The sequence below is a fragment of the Mus caroli genome, chromosome 7 (genome assembly GCF_900094665.2).
Source record: "Mus caroli chromosome 7, CAROLI_EIJ_v1.1, whole genome shotgun sequence".
NCBI lineage: Eukaryota > Metazoa > Chordata > Mammalia > Rodentia > Muridae > Mus > Mus caroli.
The window spans coordinates 67,915,577-67,932,817 of NC_034576.1; the positions used below are offsets into that span (position 1 = coordinate 67,915,577).

The following is a 17,241-nucleotide window of genomic DNA, read 5'->3' on the forward strand; positions in this document are numbered from 1 at the left end:
GTGGCACACTGCCTGCCTGGTGTGTATATACAAGGTGGCTGTGGTCCGGTGGCACTCTGCCTGCCTGGTGTGTATATACAAGGTGGCTGTGGTCCAGTGGCACACTGCCTGCCTGGTGTGTATATACAAGGTGGGGGATCCAATCCCCAACACCTGAAGGAGGAAGGGAGAGAATGGAGAAAGAGGAAAGTGGGCCAGAGGGGAGGGGAATATTTGACCATAAAATAGACAAGAGAACAAAACTGAATAGAATCCAAAATAGGACTTGCTTACATAGGAACTTTGAAGGCAAACAAAGTTAGCTTTCTCAATACAGTGTGTTTAAAAAAATGCTGGGTGAGTAAAGACAAGGATATAAAAATTAAATTCTGTGTCTGTGGGCATAGCTCAGGTGGTAAAACACTCATGGAACAGGCTTGAGGATCTGAGTTTATCCCCAGTACCCAGGCACACAGTCAGGCATGGCGGTGCAGGCTCTCAGTCCCAACACTGAGGAGGCAGAGACAGACAAACCCAGAACCTAATCAGAGCGTTCCGGTGAGAGACTCTGCCTCAAAACACAAAGTAGATATCGCCTAAGGAGGAATGGCGGCCAAGGTTGTCCTCTGGCCTTCTTGTGAGTGTGTGTGTGTGTGTGTGTGTGTGTGTGTGTGTGTGTGTGTGTGTGTGTGTGTATACAAATAAAATAAAAGAGAAAATCCGGATTAGTAAATATGTTGATATAAAAAAGTATCAGAAGGGAACTCTTGGGGCTATCTGGGTGGCCTTTGTAATGATCACTAAGGGTAAACGACAGAGAAACTCTGAAATGGAAAAGAACGTATGACTGTGGGTGTCTTAAATATTGCAGAAGACAGCAAGAACTGAGCCCAATGAGGAGGTATGTGCAACACTTAATAAAGTGGCCAGGAAAATTCACATCAGATGAAAACAGATGTCAATCTTCCTCCATCAGATTAATAAAAGCACTCAAGGCTGCTAATGGCCTATGTCTCAAGAGTGGGGAAAGTCAAATCCTTGTGCAAGGCTCCTGGGGGGTGAGAATGATTTTCCCTCAACGAATCTAACAACACCTCACCAAATCCCAATCAGAACAGCCTTTGACGACTAACAAGTCCACTCTAGAGCTCACGCTCAGAAGCAGGCACTGGCATCTAGGGTAAGCAGCATCAGACACCAGAAAGCGTCACCAGAAAGTTCCCAGCAGCAGAGAAATGGGATACAACACAATAATCTGCAGTTTGCACTATTATTACACACCCACTCAAAGAATGGGTTCAAATTTGTCACCAGTTATGGGCAAGGGACACATCACATTTCTAAGGGAGCGACAGAGTAAAATGTGGGTGGTGGACTCCCATTTTTCTATTCTAGAAAGAAAAGGAAGCATTCCGCGTGTAAGCAGTCTGATATACTTGTGACTGTGAAGTTTGTAGAGGGATACTAAACACCACTGGTGATGTCAGCTACCGATCGAGAGAGCACTGATGGAGAAGAGAATGCATGTTTGTACATTTCCTGGGTTTTAGTTATGGCAACAATTACATACTGCTTTAGGAATATTTTTAGAATTCTAGCAGCATCGCTCTTAAAGGGAACACAAAGACTGAGCTGCTTTGCCAGCAGCGGCTGTGCAGGTGATTTCAGTGTCCTGGCACTGGAAAGATTAGAAAGAAAAAGAATGAGTCGCCTCAGCTCAAAGGCAACTTGTCAAGACCCCACCCAGCTTGGTGCTCTTGTATAGTCAATCACTACAGAAATGTGCCAGAGGGTCATACATAGGAGGCGACCCATCTCCTAACATGCCAGACGGTAGAGCCTAGGAAGGAAACTCTACAAAGTGCTCCTCAGAATCAAAGCGCCATGTGGATTTTGTCCATCACTGACCTCTGGCCACAGCTTCTTCACCTCACCAGCCTCCAGCTTTGCCAAGCTCCCCTCCTACAGTTTAGAGCTAGAATGTCCCCTAAAGGCCCATGTGGTAAAGACTTAGTTCCACATGGCATTTCTCAAAGGACGTGGAGCCTAAGGGGAAGTCTTGAGTGACCTACAAGGGAACGGTGGGGCTCAGCCTCTTCCTCTTCCTTTCTCCTTTTGGCTATCTGGTTCAAAGTAAGCAGCGTATACACTCCTACCACAATGTGCTGCCCTGCCACAGGCCTGCCTGAGGCCAGGGACTGAAACCTCCACGTGGCAATTCTGTGAGTATACACAGACACACATATATACATATACACACCTATACACAGAGACACATACACATACATATTCACACATTCACACACATACAAACACATACACATATACAGATGGATATAAAAATATACACATATATACACACAGACACATGCATATATGTATATATATACACACAGACACACATATATACACACATTCACACATATACACATAGACACAAACATGTACATACACATAGATATACATACACAAACACACACATATATATATATATACACACACACATACACATATATTCACACATTCTTACACATAAACACAGAGACAGACACGTATAAATACACCTACACATATAGTCACACAGACACAAACAAGCACATACAGCACACACATACACACATCTCACACACATATACACATGCACATAGACACACACATATGCACAGGCATTCATACACACACATACAAACATACATATACATACATATACATGAATACCCACATATATAAACATCTTACACAAATACACATATACACACAGAGAGACAGACAGACAGACACACACACACACACATACACACAGAACTTTTTAAGTTTTCTTAATGTCCCCAGCGTAATGTGTCTTCAAATTTCTTGACCCTTTACCTTTCAGGCATGGTTAGGGTTTTCCTAAGGAACAGAGGGTGTGGCTGCCTTGCCAAGGCAATTTCTTCACCAGCAGGCTTTCGTCCACCCTCTGCCACATGGACAGTTAAGTGTCATCTTCAGTTAGGCACCTGGTGTTTCTAAAGTGAGAGCAGCTAAATTCAAAGCCACATCCTGGCTCAGTGACCTTGGGGCAGTTACTGATTTCATCTTTATTCTTCTCAGATCACTCACCACAAGTTGCTAGGACTGCTTGAGGAGCAGTCCCTGAAAGAGGCTGGTGCTGCATCCCCCTGGCTAAGACAAGTGAGATGCCTGATGGAAACTCAAAGGGAGGGAATCAATTGGCCAAGGCCCTGAGTACCGGGAGGTACAGTCCACTAGGCTGCCAGTGAATGGGCTATTGTCCATTAGAAGGGACTGTCAGGTCCAGTACATAGTAAGTGCTCAATAAAGAAAAGAATTGTTTTTCTTCATATTACTTTTTCCTAAATACAAGAACTGTTGATCTAACAATTCTTCACCAGGTCTAAACCACAAATGATCAAGAAATTTGAGGCAGCAGTTAAGTACCCAGTATCCTTTCAGAGGGTTCATATAGCAGAGTCCAGCACTAAGCCCAGTGTGAGTTTCCATAAAAGCCTACCATCTTGGTCACCTATCTTAAAGACCTTTCAAGGTAGTTAGAGCAAATATACCCATTACACTGGGAGACTGATCTCAAGATCCCCCAACAGCAGAGGTTCAAATCCCTTCTATGTCTTACAATTTGCATATAACCCACACACGGTTTCTTGTGTGCCTGAAAAATCATCTCTAGGCAGCCTAGAATAACTAATGCAATATAAATGCCATGCAAATGGTTGCTATATTCTGTCGTTTAGGTATGAACTGACCAAGAAAATGTTGTGCATGTGTCTGTACAGATACAGGGCTTTCTGGATATTTTCAGTGTCTGGTTGATTGGATCCTTGGCTACAGAAGCCGCTGGTCCTGAGGGCAGGCTGTACACGGAAGGCAAAGAGCCCATGTTACTCACTCACGATCACATCAACATGCGAACCTGTCCCAACTGGAACTAAGCATTCTTTCTGCGGGGCAGAGACAATGTGTGAACATTGCTATACGCTGTATTGAACGGATTTAAAGGCTGGAGACGTAACTCAGTCTAGCACATGCCTAGTATGTGTGGAGAGGCTCCATCCCCAGCATAGAAAAAAAATAATTTTCAAAACACTTGTAGCTGATTCAAGTCTGAAGGGTAAAAAGAAGCCTGTGGGAAGACAGAGGGAGGAACAGAGGGAAGGAGGGAAAATGTGTAAGCATTTTATGCTGGGTTCATGCTATTCTCCAGAGCTCAGAGAAATGGAAGCCCACAGCCTAACGCCAGGACAGGACTCAGAACTGTGGGAAACTAGAACTAATCACCTATAGCTGTTGACGACAACAGCATTTGACATACAAGCCGAATTACTGTTTTTCATATGTAACTTAACTCCTGAAACAAAATGTAGGGGATGTGTATTTTGTATGAGTTTTTCTACTGTCTCTAATTAATGTTTTACTTTTGAGGATATATATATATATATATATATATATATATATGAAGAAAAGATGTAATATATCTCCATATATAATATCTCTCTGTGTGTGTGTGTGTGTGTGTGTGTGTGTAAAATCAGTTCTCTTAGAACACCCTAGGGAATCCAGCTAAGGCTCAGAGGAGGTGGGGGAGGCTCCGGAAAGAGCCAGGAATCCTAGCTAATTCACCAGTCTGCCACCTGTAGGCTGGTTCCAGCAGGCTGAAACTCAGTACCCACTAGACAGACATGAAAACAACGCATATTAAGTAATGCTAAAAACCGAGCAACAGATGTGTGGAGACTATATATAGGGGCGGGTTTGGACCACGGCTCCCTGGAGGCTGCCTCCCACCTCCTCTCATCGATCTGAACACTGGGAGCTGTGACCACACGTTCTGCCTTCCTATTCTGCTCTCCCAGATGAGTCCCCACCCCTGTCTGAAATAAGCTTTGAAAATTAATACCCCATTAGGATGAACAGCCACACCTGTATCGATCCTTGATTCCAGGATAGTTTTGCTAAGATCTCATTTTAAACCAGACAAGGAACTTGCCAGAACAAAGGCCATTCCAAACTAAATAAATAAATAAAAGCCATGCAGGACTGAACTATTTTTTTAATTACAAAAGTTAAGAACAAACGACGAACATTGATTACCAAGGCTTGTTTTGGGTCTTTGTACGCGGAATTTAAACGCAGAAGGTTCACTGTAATGTATTTGTGCACCATTGACCAAATGTAGTTACAGATGTCAAGAGTTCTCGAAACAAGTGCCCATCGTTATAAATACCCGTGCCGCATTTATCCCTATTCCCATATGTCCATGCTTTATTAATATAGAATATAAGCAACTTTCACCAAAACGATACAAAATACCAAAAAAAAAAAAGAAAGAAAGAAAGAAAGAAAAAGAAAAGAAAGAAAGAAAAGAAAATCATCTCGAACCAATGGCTTCTTTAATAAATGTTTGCTGGAGGAAACATTTGAGGGTCAAGAACCCGAAAATCAATCTGGAGTTTAAATAGCACACTCCCGACTCCGGATCTCCAGAAGGTCCAGCCAGACCGTCCTGGGCTTAAGGGGAAACAAGATGTCCCCGCGCCCGGGAGGTGCCAGAGCAGGGACCAGTCGGTCCTCTCCAGACTGACTCGCAGCCCTGCGCGCCCCCGGCGAGAACCGCATCGAAGGGAGCCGTGCACAGCGGGTACTGCACCGGGCTCGGGCGCCCCCGTGCCGCCTCGGTCACGGTCGCCCGCTGCCCGGGTCGGTCATCGGCAGCGAGTGGGAATCCGGGCAGTTGTCCCAGGCAGGCACCAGCCACCGACTGCTACCCACCAGGTGGCGAAGGGAGGGCGCCTGGCTGTTTTCCCCTCAGAAAAGTAACTCCGGGCGCAGAGCTTTGGAGCGGCAGCGCGACGCGCGGCGGTCCCCGGAGTTCCCCTGCCCGGACTTGGAAACTGCTCGCCGAGCCGCAGCTGCCAGACCCGGGCGTCCGCTCCCCCACTCGGCGCCGGCCGCGTCCCCGCCACTGCAGCTCCGGGTCCCAGCCCGCGCCGCCGCCGCAGACACTCACCGAGAAGCCGGCCCAGAAAGGGCAGGAGTGGCGCACGCGGGCGGAGGTGGTGAGAGCCAGCGCCGCGAAGCTCACGGCCACGATGAGGCATCCGAGCGCCATCTGCGTGGCCCCGAGAGCCAGCACGATGCGGGAACGGCCCGGGCACTCGCGCAGGCGGGACAGGCTGCGGGGCAGCGCGTGCGGGCGCGGTGTGCGGGGGCCGCCGGCCGGAGGCATCTCGTCCCGCAAGCTCTCTCCGCGCTGCGCTCCTCTCACCGAGGCGCCGGGGCAAGTTGCGCCGGCTGCGGGGACCGCCTCCCCGCGGGCAGCAGAGGCTGCGGCGCGCGGCCGACGCGAGCGGCTCGGGCCGGGCGGAGAGCCGGGCGCCCGCAGCCCGCACCGGTGCCCGCGCCCATGCCACCGCCGCTGCGCAGGGCCCGCCGGCCGCGCTGCGCCCTCTCCCGCTCGCCCGCCCGTCCGCGCGCTCCCCTGGCCGAGCGCGGGCGCGAGCCGCCGTGCCGGGCGCGAGCCGCCGCGGGCTTCGGGAGCGAGCCTAGCCGCTGTACGCGGGGACCCGGGAGGGAACCGGAGCCGAAGTGGGGACAAGGCGGGGAGCAGGAGAGGTCGCAGGTGTGTCCTCCGCTTTGGTGCCTCCTCCAGGGCCGAGGCGGATACTGGGGAGAGGATGGACGGAGCCTGGACACCGGCAAGGACAGAGGACTCCGAGAGGACCCTTTGGCCAAGGCGTGGGAGCCGGGCTGTGGGACCTGAGGCTCTGAGAGGGCTCGGATGTGGATTTCCTGAGCTGAGCCCCAGGCATGGTGACCTCCAGTTAATAAGCCTAGCCGCCTTCGTGCAGTTCCAAAATCACCCTAGAAGCCACCTAGGACACCCCTAGGGCACGCAGTTGCCTTCTATCCACCTCTCCTTTGCGGGGCGTTTTATAAAACAAGTCCCAAGTTTAGCCTTTAAAACAGTATGCAAGAGCGAATGTAAATGGACGTTGTATTAACCTATTAAACAGCCTATACTCCCTCTTGCCCACAGATTTTAATAATGATTAGCTTCCTTGGAATTGCAAGGAAACCTGGAAATTCGGTTGTCCCAATGCCTTTTGTGGTCCTGTTGATGGGACAACTTTAAGCCTATTAGTGTTGAATGGAGTCTGCAGCGTCGGAAGTATGAAGGACTGGCCCAAAAGGAAAGTTGAAAAAGATGAAATTCAAAGGTCATTCTTCCATGACCTCTTGGCAGGACTTACCTAGTCGTCCATCCCTGTCTGCCTCCTCCCCCTCAACCCCCGCCCCATTGGACTGGAAATACCGAACAGTGTCCTCCCGAAAATATCTCAATTGCTGGTGCTTGAAATTTCAGCGTTAGAGATATTGATTCCTTTGGGGCTTGACGAGCCCCTATTAAAATGCAAATTCCCCTTGAAGGGGCAATAGCTCAGCCTTTATCAGCCAACACCTTACCAGGGATGGGATTTATTTTCCAATTTAACTGGATGGCCAAGGGATGAAGAGAGAGAGGGTGGGAATCCCAGGATAAAGTGGATGACCTCCAAATATTGGCCTGTGGCCAACTGCTGTCGTCTTTCCCAGTTCTTTATAAAATGAAATAAGCCTCTGGCCAGGTGTTTAGAGCGCCCTAGTACAAATTCCAATTTCCTGGAGGTATTTTCTATCTAGAAGTTCTCAGGAAGCATTTTTGTCAGTGCTTGAAACAATATCAAAGCGTGATACTCGACTGCCCTCACCTCCCTCGCCCATTCAGGCATTCTTCTGAAAACCGGCTCAGACTAGGGGGTCTAAGCAGAAGCCATCCATTTAAGGCTCTTAGAGGTAAGTACCTCAGCAAACAAAAACCAGACAGAAGCTTTGCCTCTAAGACATCAAAAGAGAGATAATCGGCATTACAAATGAGCAAATTACTTAGCTTATCCCACATTGTATACTAGTCAAAATTATGTTTAAAAGTCCACTCTTTGCCAGGGAGAAGGTCTGAGACAAGCAAAAGCAGGCAGGCNCCCCCCCCCCCGGGGGGAGAAGCTTTTTGGTCTCCGGGGGACTTTGTCAGCACACAGATAATTGCTCCAAAGTCAGTTGCATCTGGGTTCAGTGGGATAGAAAATACTGCTACACCTGCCGCCCCGGCGACTGGAAAGGAGCTTTCTGACCACACTGTAATCCAGAAGACATTGCTATCAGCATGGCAAGAGGGGGTGACAGGGAAGGGTGGGAGTGGTTTCAGAGGTGAACAAGAATTCTATTTGGAACTAGGTTCCATGATACATTCTGTCAAAGAAACTGGCTGCAATCTGCCATGTCTTAAGACCTTGAATAACGTTGAGCTGAAAAATATGGAACTAGTTTGTTTGGAAGACGAAAGTTTAAGACAGTAAAGCATTCAGACCAGTTGTAAGAAAGCTACTGTAATTACGAAAGAGACAATGACTGAAGAGAATCCTCCTGCACTGAACTAGGATACTTGGAGAGATATCCTTAAGGTGGTAAGGGAAGACCCCATACATCTAAAACTCTACTTTGTGAAGATTCAAATTCATTTAAAGAAGAGAAGCTTTGCTAAAGGGTTCACTGCTCAAAGATGTGTCTGGGGACACATTTCCCATGGCTTAGCTGTGATCTAAAGCACCTGTGGTCTCAGGATACCAACTTGAGTCTCAATCTGGCAACAGAGCTTTGCACCATCATTCACATAGAACTGCTTTGGGAGGTGTGGAAGATTGGAGGATTATGGAGTCCCATTCTACTGCTTCGGTGATCAGCTGGGGACAGGATTGGGGTCCTTGCAAGAAGACCCTATGAGACCTTCTGGGTGATGTCAAGTTAAGTCAAAGTTGTAATTGGAACCCCAGGATATTGCAGATGCCAAAGAACATCCAATGATGAAAGCTATAGTCATAGAGTTGGAGTAGAGCCAGCCTAAGAGAGGCTATGTGTGGTGCACATAAAAAGGTTGGGGAAGTGGGGCTAACTTAGTCCTTTGGAGCCCAGCCAATTTCATCAAAAGCCAAACATGGAGTTAGAGGATTTGTTGTTTTCCCTGCTGGATTTTGATCTTCCTTCGGTCCAAGCATTCCTCTGTTATACTCCTGTTCTTCCATGCTGAATGAGAATGTATATCTGTGCTAATTGCACGTCGGGAATGTGTTATTTTTTTTTATTTTATTTTATAGCAGTTCACAGTTAGGCTATCACCTTGAAACTCAGATGAGGTGTGGACTTTGGGGTTTAAAAAGTTGGAATTCCTGAAGACTGTTAGCAATTTTAAAGTTGGATTTGCATTATGTGATAAGCATGGGATTCCGAGGACAGGGGATATATGGTTTAAAATGGCATCTCTGGGTATCAGATTGTCAGGGTGTGGAGCTGTGATGGTTAATATCAAGCCTCTGCTTGATGAGCTCTAGAATAACCTGAGGGTGCAGCCTGGGCATGCCTGTGGGGGATTGTCTTCATTAGGTTAACTGAGACGGGAAGACCTGCCCACTGTGGGTAACACCATCCCCCTGGCTGGGATTCTAAACTGTACAAACAAGAGAAAGTGACCTCAGCACAAGAATCTTGTGTTTTCTGTTTGCTGACTGTGATCTGACCAGATGCTTTAAACTCCAGCAGCTGTGATGTCCCATCATGGTGGACTGCAACCTAAAGCAATGAGTCAAAATAATCCCTCTATACTCAAGTTCCCCTTGTCAGGGCTCTTATTACAACAACAACGAACAACAACAAACCTAAGACAACACTCAAACAAGTTTGTGGAGTCTGGGACCTCCATTTTTCTCTTTTCTTTTCTGGAGATGTGGTTTGCTTTACCAAATCCCTGCCTTTGTCATCGGGTGCCATCCAATAGATGTATCAGAGACTCGGACCAACGAGTCCACTCTATTGTGCATCAAAATCTCCAAAACAGTAGGTCAAGGTAATCTCATTTTCTTTATAAGCTAATTGTATCAGGTTTTTTACTATAGTAACAGTTGACTGGTAAATCATGACAATAAAAACATGAGCAATGAATAAAAAATCAGGTAGATCATACTCAAGGAACTAAAACCTTTTATGAATCAAAGAACATTATTAAGAAAATTAAGCCCAGAAAATAACATGTACTGGCAAGGATGTGAAGAAATAAGACCAGCTGTACGTTGCTACAATGTAATAGAGCCATTGTAGAAAATGACTCTAAGGATTCCCCAGTGATTTATCAAGGGATTCCTAAACACCTCTGGGTACCTAGCCAAAAGAAATTGAAAGCAGAGACTCAAAGAGATGTTTGTACATTCAGGTTCACAGCAATGTTGTTCAGCTATCCGGTAACAAATTAGTGGAGTCTGGGAGGTGGATTGGTGAGGGAAACCCTTGCCATGCAAGCTTGATGACCTGAGTTTGTATACAAAAAAAAAAAATTAAAAAACCAGAACAGTGTACACGTGTCTGTACATACGTCAACACACACCTATGTGAAGATGAGGGGCTGAGACAGGAGAATTGCTAGAAGCAAGGTAATAAAAGAGACCCCATTCCAAACAAGGTTAAAGGTGAGAACTGTCACCCAAGGTTGCACTCTGATCGTCACATATATGCCATGGCATATGCATGAGTACACACACACACACACACACACACACACACACGATAAATGAGTCAACAAAATGTGATATATACAGACAGAAGAACAACATTCCACATTGAAAGGTGGGAAGGTCTCATGCACATTGCATTATGGGCAAGCCTTCATCACATTATGTTAAGTGAAACAAGCCAGCCACAAAAGAACAAACAATTGTTTTGTTTATAAGAAGAGTCCAGAATAGCCAGACACATAGAAGAATTGCTGTTCTGCTCCCTGGGCGGGGGGGGGGGGGGGGGGGGGGCAATAGAACGCTGGTGTTGAATGGGTACAGAGATTTAACTTGGGTAAACTAAAAACTTACACCATATCTGATGGTCATACAATACTTTATTATACCCTACGCCACAGAAATTGCTCACTTATAAATGACTAAAATGGTAAGCTTTGTGTTAAATGTACTTTACCACAGTAAGAAAAAGACACGCTGAAATGCCATTTCCTATGCACCAGAATGGCTGTAATTTAAAAAACAAAACAACATCAACAACAACAACAAAAACAGGAAATAATTGTTGGGTAGGAAGTGAAAAAATTGAAGCTCATTGCTTTGGATATTTTAAATAGTGCATCTGAAAAACGGCATGGTAGCCCTCTCCTCGCCCCCCCCCAGGTATGTGCCTACAGGGGCTGAACTGGACCACCAGCATCCCCTGCTTGTCACCACCAACTCTAGAGCATGTTGGCTCAGACAATCACTGTCAGGGAGTTGGAAGCATGAGACTCCCAAGGCACTGATGGAGAAGAGAGTCAGTATGAATGTGGCTTGTTTCTGGTTTTGTCTTAAAAAGAAAAGAAAAGAAAAGAAAAAGGCCTATCCTTTTGCCACCAAAATAACTGAAAGGCAGCCAAGTCAATGACAACCAAGCTACAATGTGTAGAACCACAGGGGTTAGGTATAGAATAATTGACTAGAGGAGACAAATCTTGTTCGGAAAGGGAGTCAGAATAGATAATGATGGATGAATGAGGGGGATGGAAGGAGAGAATCAAGTGAGGAGGGGGAGGGGAGAAAAGGACAGAATAAAGAGAGAGACAGCTAAACTTGAGGGCCATCTGAGGGGTAGTACTGAAATGTAATACAGTAGAGGCTCCTGGAAATATACAAACATAGAAAGGCAATCTAAATAAAATTGCCAAATAATGGGGGAAACAGAGCCATCTCTTGTCACCAAAGGAAGCCTCCAGTTCCAGGATTGGATTATGTCTAATTGAGTTTTTGTCCAAAGGAGTCCCACAGGAATCCCTAAACAACCCAGTCTTGTTGTCAAGACTGTAGGTTGCTCTCCACACACTGATGGCAAGGCCCCATTGCTGGAGTCAGCACCTCACAACTCATTGAACATGAAGAAGTTGAGTTGGTGCCTACATAGAGCCTCCACCACCTACCCACATCCCAGTCTTTCGTACAGGAGTGTGCTCTGTAGGCTACAAGAAGAGAAACATAAACACTAACCTAGCCACAAATCCTCTGATCTACAGTGTAGCCTACCTGCAAGGTATGCCAGGGCAATGCTGGCACAAACCTTGTAGGAGTAACCAACCATTTGACTGAAGGTCTACTGTTTGCAATGGAACCCACCATATCTGACACTGTTTGGATGACCTTGAACCTGAGGTTAGATAAACCAGAGACCTAGGGGAAAACCAACAGCTACTGTTCTAAAAAGAAATGTAGCAATAAAATAACTCCTAATGATACTCTGTCTACTCACAGATCACTGCCTTGCTCAACCATCATCAGACATGCTTCCTCCTGCGGCAAATGGGAACAAACACAGAGAGCCCCAGCCAGACATGTAAAGAGTGAGAGACCTTAAAATATTCAACCCTAAAAGGGATGTCTCCATCAATTCCATTCCCTCAGGGCTAAGTGAATCCTGTGAAAGAGGAGTCAGAAAGAGTGTAAGAGCCGGGGGTGGGGGTGGGGGACAACTTAAAAAAAAAACAAAAAAAAAAAAAAAACAAGGCCCTGTGAATCAACATAAACAAAGCTTATATGAACTCAGGGACACTAACGCAGCATGCACAGTACCTGAATGGGTTTGCACCCAATCCCGTGCACCCCATCCTCTGCATATATATTATGGCTTCTGCTGTATTGTTTTTATGGGATTCCTGGGTGTGCAAATGAGTGGGTCTCTGATTCTTGTGTCTTCTTTTGGGCTCTTATGTTTGTTTTGCCCCATCCCAATGTGCTAGCTTTTGTTTTATCTTATTATACTTTCTTTTATTATCATCCCTGAGATGTTTGTTTGTTTTCCTAAGGAGAGATAGACAGGAAGTGGGTCCAGATTTGGGGGGGGGGGCTTGAAGGAGGACAATCAGGATACATTATGAGAGAAAAAAAGTTTATTTTAGATAAAAGGAAAAAAATAACTGAAAGGAGATCAGTCATCCCGCCAGACCCTGAGAGATTGTTACTTCACAGGCTCTAGGATGAGACTTTAACTCACTACGCATAGGAGAGGAGACACTGGGAGCCGAATGCTGAGCCACATAGTTCTACCAATCTTGTGCCTAGTCCAGTCATGCGTGCCATCCTAATGTACATGGCCAGCCCTCCACAGATTATGTTAGTCACCTCTATTTATTAAATTAACCCCGTACCCTAAGCTCGGTGTTGAAATGGAAATTCTTATCACTTCCAAGCTGCTATTGACTAGAGTTTTCTGAAAATCCCCCGAGAAATAACTGATGCTGGATTATCCGGAGAGGGTAATGAGGCTAAGAGGGAAGTTCCAGTTAAGTTAATTCAACTCGCATTATTAAATCAGGTTATTAGAAATCTATGTATTCTAATGATTTCATTAGAATAAGAAGCTATTCATATTCATACACACTGATTCTGACAAAATTATACATGAAGGAAATGTTTTGCCTTTAGGAAAACTATCAAAATTATGAAGCAAGCCACATGAGACTTGGTGATTCTCATCCATCAACTGAACAGAAAATAATGAAGTGAAATTTATCATTTGGAGTTGAAGCATGAGAGTCACCTTCAACCAGAACTCTTCCACTAACAATTTTTAAAATAAGGAAAACACTTTGCTTGTGGATAAATAGAAAGTCCCCAGAAAACAGTTATCAGGATTCACTGTCCTGTCCTCTATGTTTCCATATAGCAATGGTGAGATAACAGAAAGCCCAAGACCTAATCGTCAGAGAATGGGGTGGCCTTTCCAATCACCTAATCTCGGGGCTTAGTGGAAGCAGCTTCCCTCCACATTCTCCAGGAGGTCTACCCAGTGCATGGCTCCAAAACACCCACAGTCTTTGCCCTTCCATGCTCCCAGAAATCAGTGGGTCATTCTTGCTAAGGATGACTTTTTTGACCCCTATGTGACCTTCCTCCAAGCTTTGGGGTTCTTCTTGTTTGTGCAGAAGTCGGGGCCACCCTGCTTCATTGCCTTGGCGTGATTCCGCATCCTTCTGGAAGCACTGATGGTACCCACCTCTTGAGTCCCTGTGAGAATTAAATGATGTGATAGTGTAGAATCCTTAAAACAGCACCTGGCTTATGGCATACCCTAAGATCCAATCATCTTTCTGTGATGTTTCTATTATTACTCTTCCCTAAATTTACCTCTCTGAGCTCCAGCTTCTCGCCTAAAAAAAAAGTTAAGTGGGAAGAGAGCAAAAGGTAACTTTGAATCTGCTACAAGAAGAAACAAAAAGAAACAGTACTATAGTTTAAGTCACATATTCATCCTCACATACTGACAGTAACTTCAATACCACATTCTCACCAATGGACAGGTTATCCAGGCAAAAACTAAACAGTAATGTGGAGCTAATTGACATAAACCAAATGGATTTAACAGGTATCTATAGAACATTTTTACCCAACTACAAAAGAATACCCCTTCTTTTCAGAATCCCATGAAAGCTTCTCCAGAATTGACCACATATTTGGACACAAAGCAAATCTCAACAGGTATAAGAAAATTGAAATAACTCCCTGTATCCTATCTGACCACCACAGATTAAAACTGGATATTAACAACAAGAGAAAGAACGGAAAGCTTATAAACTCATGAAAACTGAACAACTCTCTAAAAAAAAAAAAATGGGTCAAGAGAAAGATTAGGAAAAAAATTTTTAACTTTCTAGGACTGAATAAAAGTGAAAATCCAACACACCCAGACTTGTTGGACACAATGAAGGAAGTTCTACAAGGCAAGTTATAGCACTAAGTTCCTACAAAAAAACATTGGGGTGATCTCATGCTAGTAATTTACTAGCACACCTGAAAGATCTAGGACATTCAGTCCTAAAAGGGATGTCTTCATCAAATCCCTCCCCCTCGGTGAAAGGACTCTGACCAGCTCTAGCATGGCAAACCTGGTTCTGGCAGGCCCTGTCCTTCTCCCCATGCCCCCTGCCTTGCTAAGAACCATTAGATTACACTCCTAAAGCTGGCCACCAAGGCCTATTCCCTTAATTGCCCACTTCCTCCTCCTGAGGCTGACCACCAAGGTCCAGCTATGACAGTGTTAAAGTCTTGGCTTACCTAGCTAACATGCCCAATTAAAATTAAACGCACCATTCTAATACAGGGTTTCCCCTTTTACCTTTATAAGCTGCCATTTTCCTATGGGCCATGACCATCTCCTCTTTATCCAGAGGCAGTCCTTGTCCTGTTTGCCTCCAGGACAAATATCCCTTCCCCTTCTCCCTTGTTCCTTTCCCCTTCTCCTTCATCCTCTATCTCCTGTCTTTGTCTCTTATTCCATGTTCTCTGTCCCTCTGGGGTAAATAAATCCCCTTTATGCTGAGAACTTGGTCTTGGGGGTCCTGACCAATACCATTCCTTACATACAGGGCTTTTGTATGTATGTAATCCTATTCCTTACATACAGGGCTTACTCTGTAGAAGAGGAGACAGAAAGAGTATAAGACCTGGAGGGCATGGAAGACACCAAGAAAACAAGGTCATCCAGACGCAACAGGATTGGAACAAATATGAAGTCACAGAGACTGAGGAAGCACGCAGAGGGACCTGAATGGGTCTGCACCATAGGGTCCTAGAGCTGAAAGGAGAAGTGGACACATGACCCCACCCCTAACCCAGAAGCTGTCTCCAAATGATAGCCACTTACCAATCAAAAATGACTGGGAGGAGTAGGGAGAGGGAAATTGTAATGAGAATATATTGTATTATAAAGTAAGTTTTCAGAAAAAAGAAAATGCTACTCACTCAGATGTTCCTCAAACAAACTAGGAGAGGTAGGCAGACCAAGACATATAACAGGAAAACAAGAAAACAAGAAGCGGCGACCTGACAGGATTCCTCGGAACAATCAGAACTCCTTACCGACTGAACTCAGGATAATGAGGTCAAATCTTGGATGAAGGCTTCAAAAGTGATTCCTAAGAATTATCAGTTGGCCTCAGAGAGGATAAAAACTAACACATCAATTAAATGTAGAAACTGGAGAAGAAGCCAACGTAGAGGCGCCAGCATGGATAAAATAATCAACAACAGATGAAAAGGGGAACAGCAGGACAGAAACAACCCAGGAAGGAAATACATTTTAGAAAAATAGAAATTTTAAGAAAGGAAAACTCAATGAAGAAAAAAAAACCATGAAAAACATATCAACCTAGACTTGAACAAGCAAAAGAAAAATATCAGGGATGGAAGACAAAACTGAGAAAAATTTACATTTCAAACGTCAATAGAGAAAAAAAATAAATAAAAGTATGACCACAATGTTCAAGAACCCTAAGAATATCAAGAGGTCAAATAGAAGAATCCAAATCTGAAATAAACTCTAAAGGCATAGAATATGTATTCAGTGACACTATAGCAGAAAACTTCCCAGATCTGAGCAAAGAAATAAACATTCAAGGACAAGAGTGTAGTGAGAATTCTGGAATTTTTGTCTCTTTAAAAAACAATGAAATATGCCACCACTGCCCGGCAACTTCTAAGTTCTTAACCTAAGGGAGGGAATTTGTTTCAGAGAATTATAAATTTCTACAAAAGGTTGATTTTGAGTGCTAAAACTAGGGGAAAATGAATGTTGCACATGATACCCTAATAACTACAGTACTGTCACCTCATACCCAGATGGGCTATGTGAAGCTAGACTATCTTGCTCACCTATGAGTCACCAGGTCTGCATACATGGACAGCACTTGGGAGGCAGAGGCAGGCAGATTTCTGAGTTCGAGGCAAGCCTGGTCTACAAAGTGAGTTCCAGGACAGCCAGGGCTACACAGAGAAACCCTGTCTCGAAAAATCAGAAAAAAACAAAACAAAAACAAAAACAAAAAAAACTTAGAAGTGGTCAATGACTGTGTCTTTAAACCAAAGACAGATAAGAAAGGCAAGTAATGGGCATTTTTATAATGGTCATTACCAAGGCTTTTAGAATGCAGTTTCTCATTTGCTGTGGACATGACCATAAAAAGAAATTCCCATGAGGTTTTTCATATGCTACCACCTGTTGGGAATATGGTTCTAGAATGCTCATCTGATGTTCTTATGGATGGGTGAATGGTCGGTCGGTCAGTCGGTCGGTCGGTCGGATGGATGGATGACATTTGAGAAAGGTGACCTGGATGGACAGCAAAGGAATCAAATCCCGCAAATA

At 44.9% G+C, this 17,241-nt stretch overlaps 1 protein-coding gene and 1 pseudogene across 1 annotated transcript in view; one reads left to right on the forward strand and one right to left on the reverse strand.

Moving 5' to 3' along the window:
• Positions 1-6,416, reverse strand: part of Fam189a1 (family with sequence similarity 189 member A1) — a 401,022-nt gene extending 394,606 nt beyond the window's left edge. The window contains exon 1 of the mRNA XM_021167781.1: positions 6,002-6,416. Within this exon, the coding sequence (XP_021023440.1) occupies positions 6,002-6,220 (219 nt within the window). The 5' untranslated portion in view covers positions 6,221-6,416. The remainder of the gene's footprint in view (positions 1-6,001) is intronic.
• A 10,581-nt stretch (positions 6,417-16,997) lies between these two features.
• LOC115031628 lies at positions 16,998-17,106 on the forward strand (annotated as a pseudogene).
• Positions 17,107-17,241: the final 135 nt, after the last annotated feature.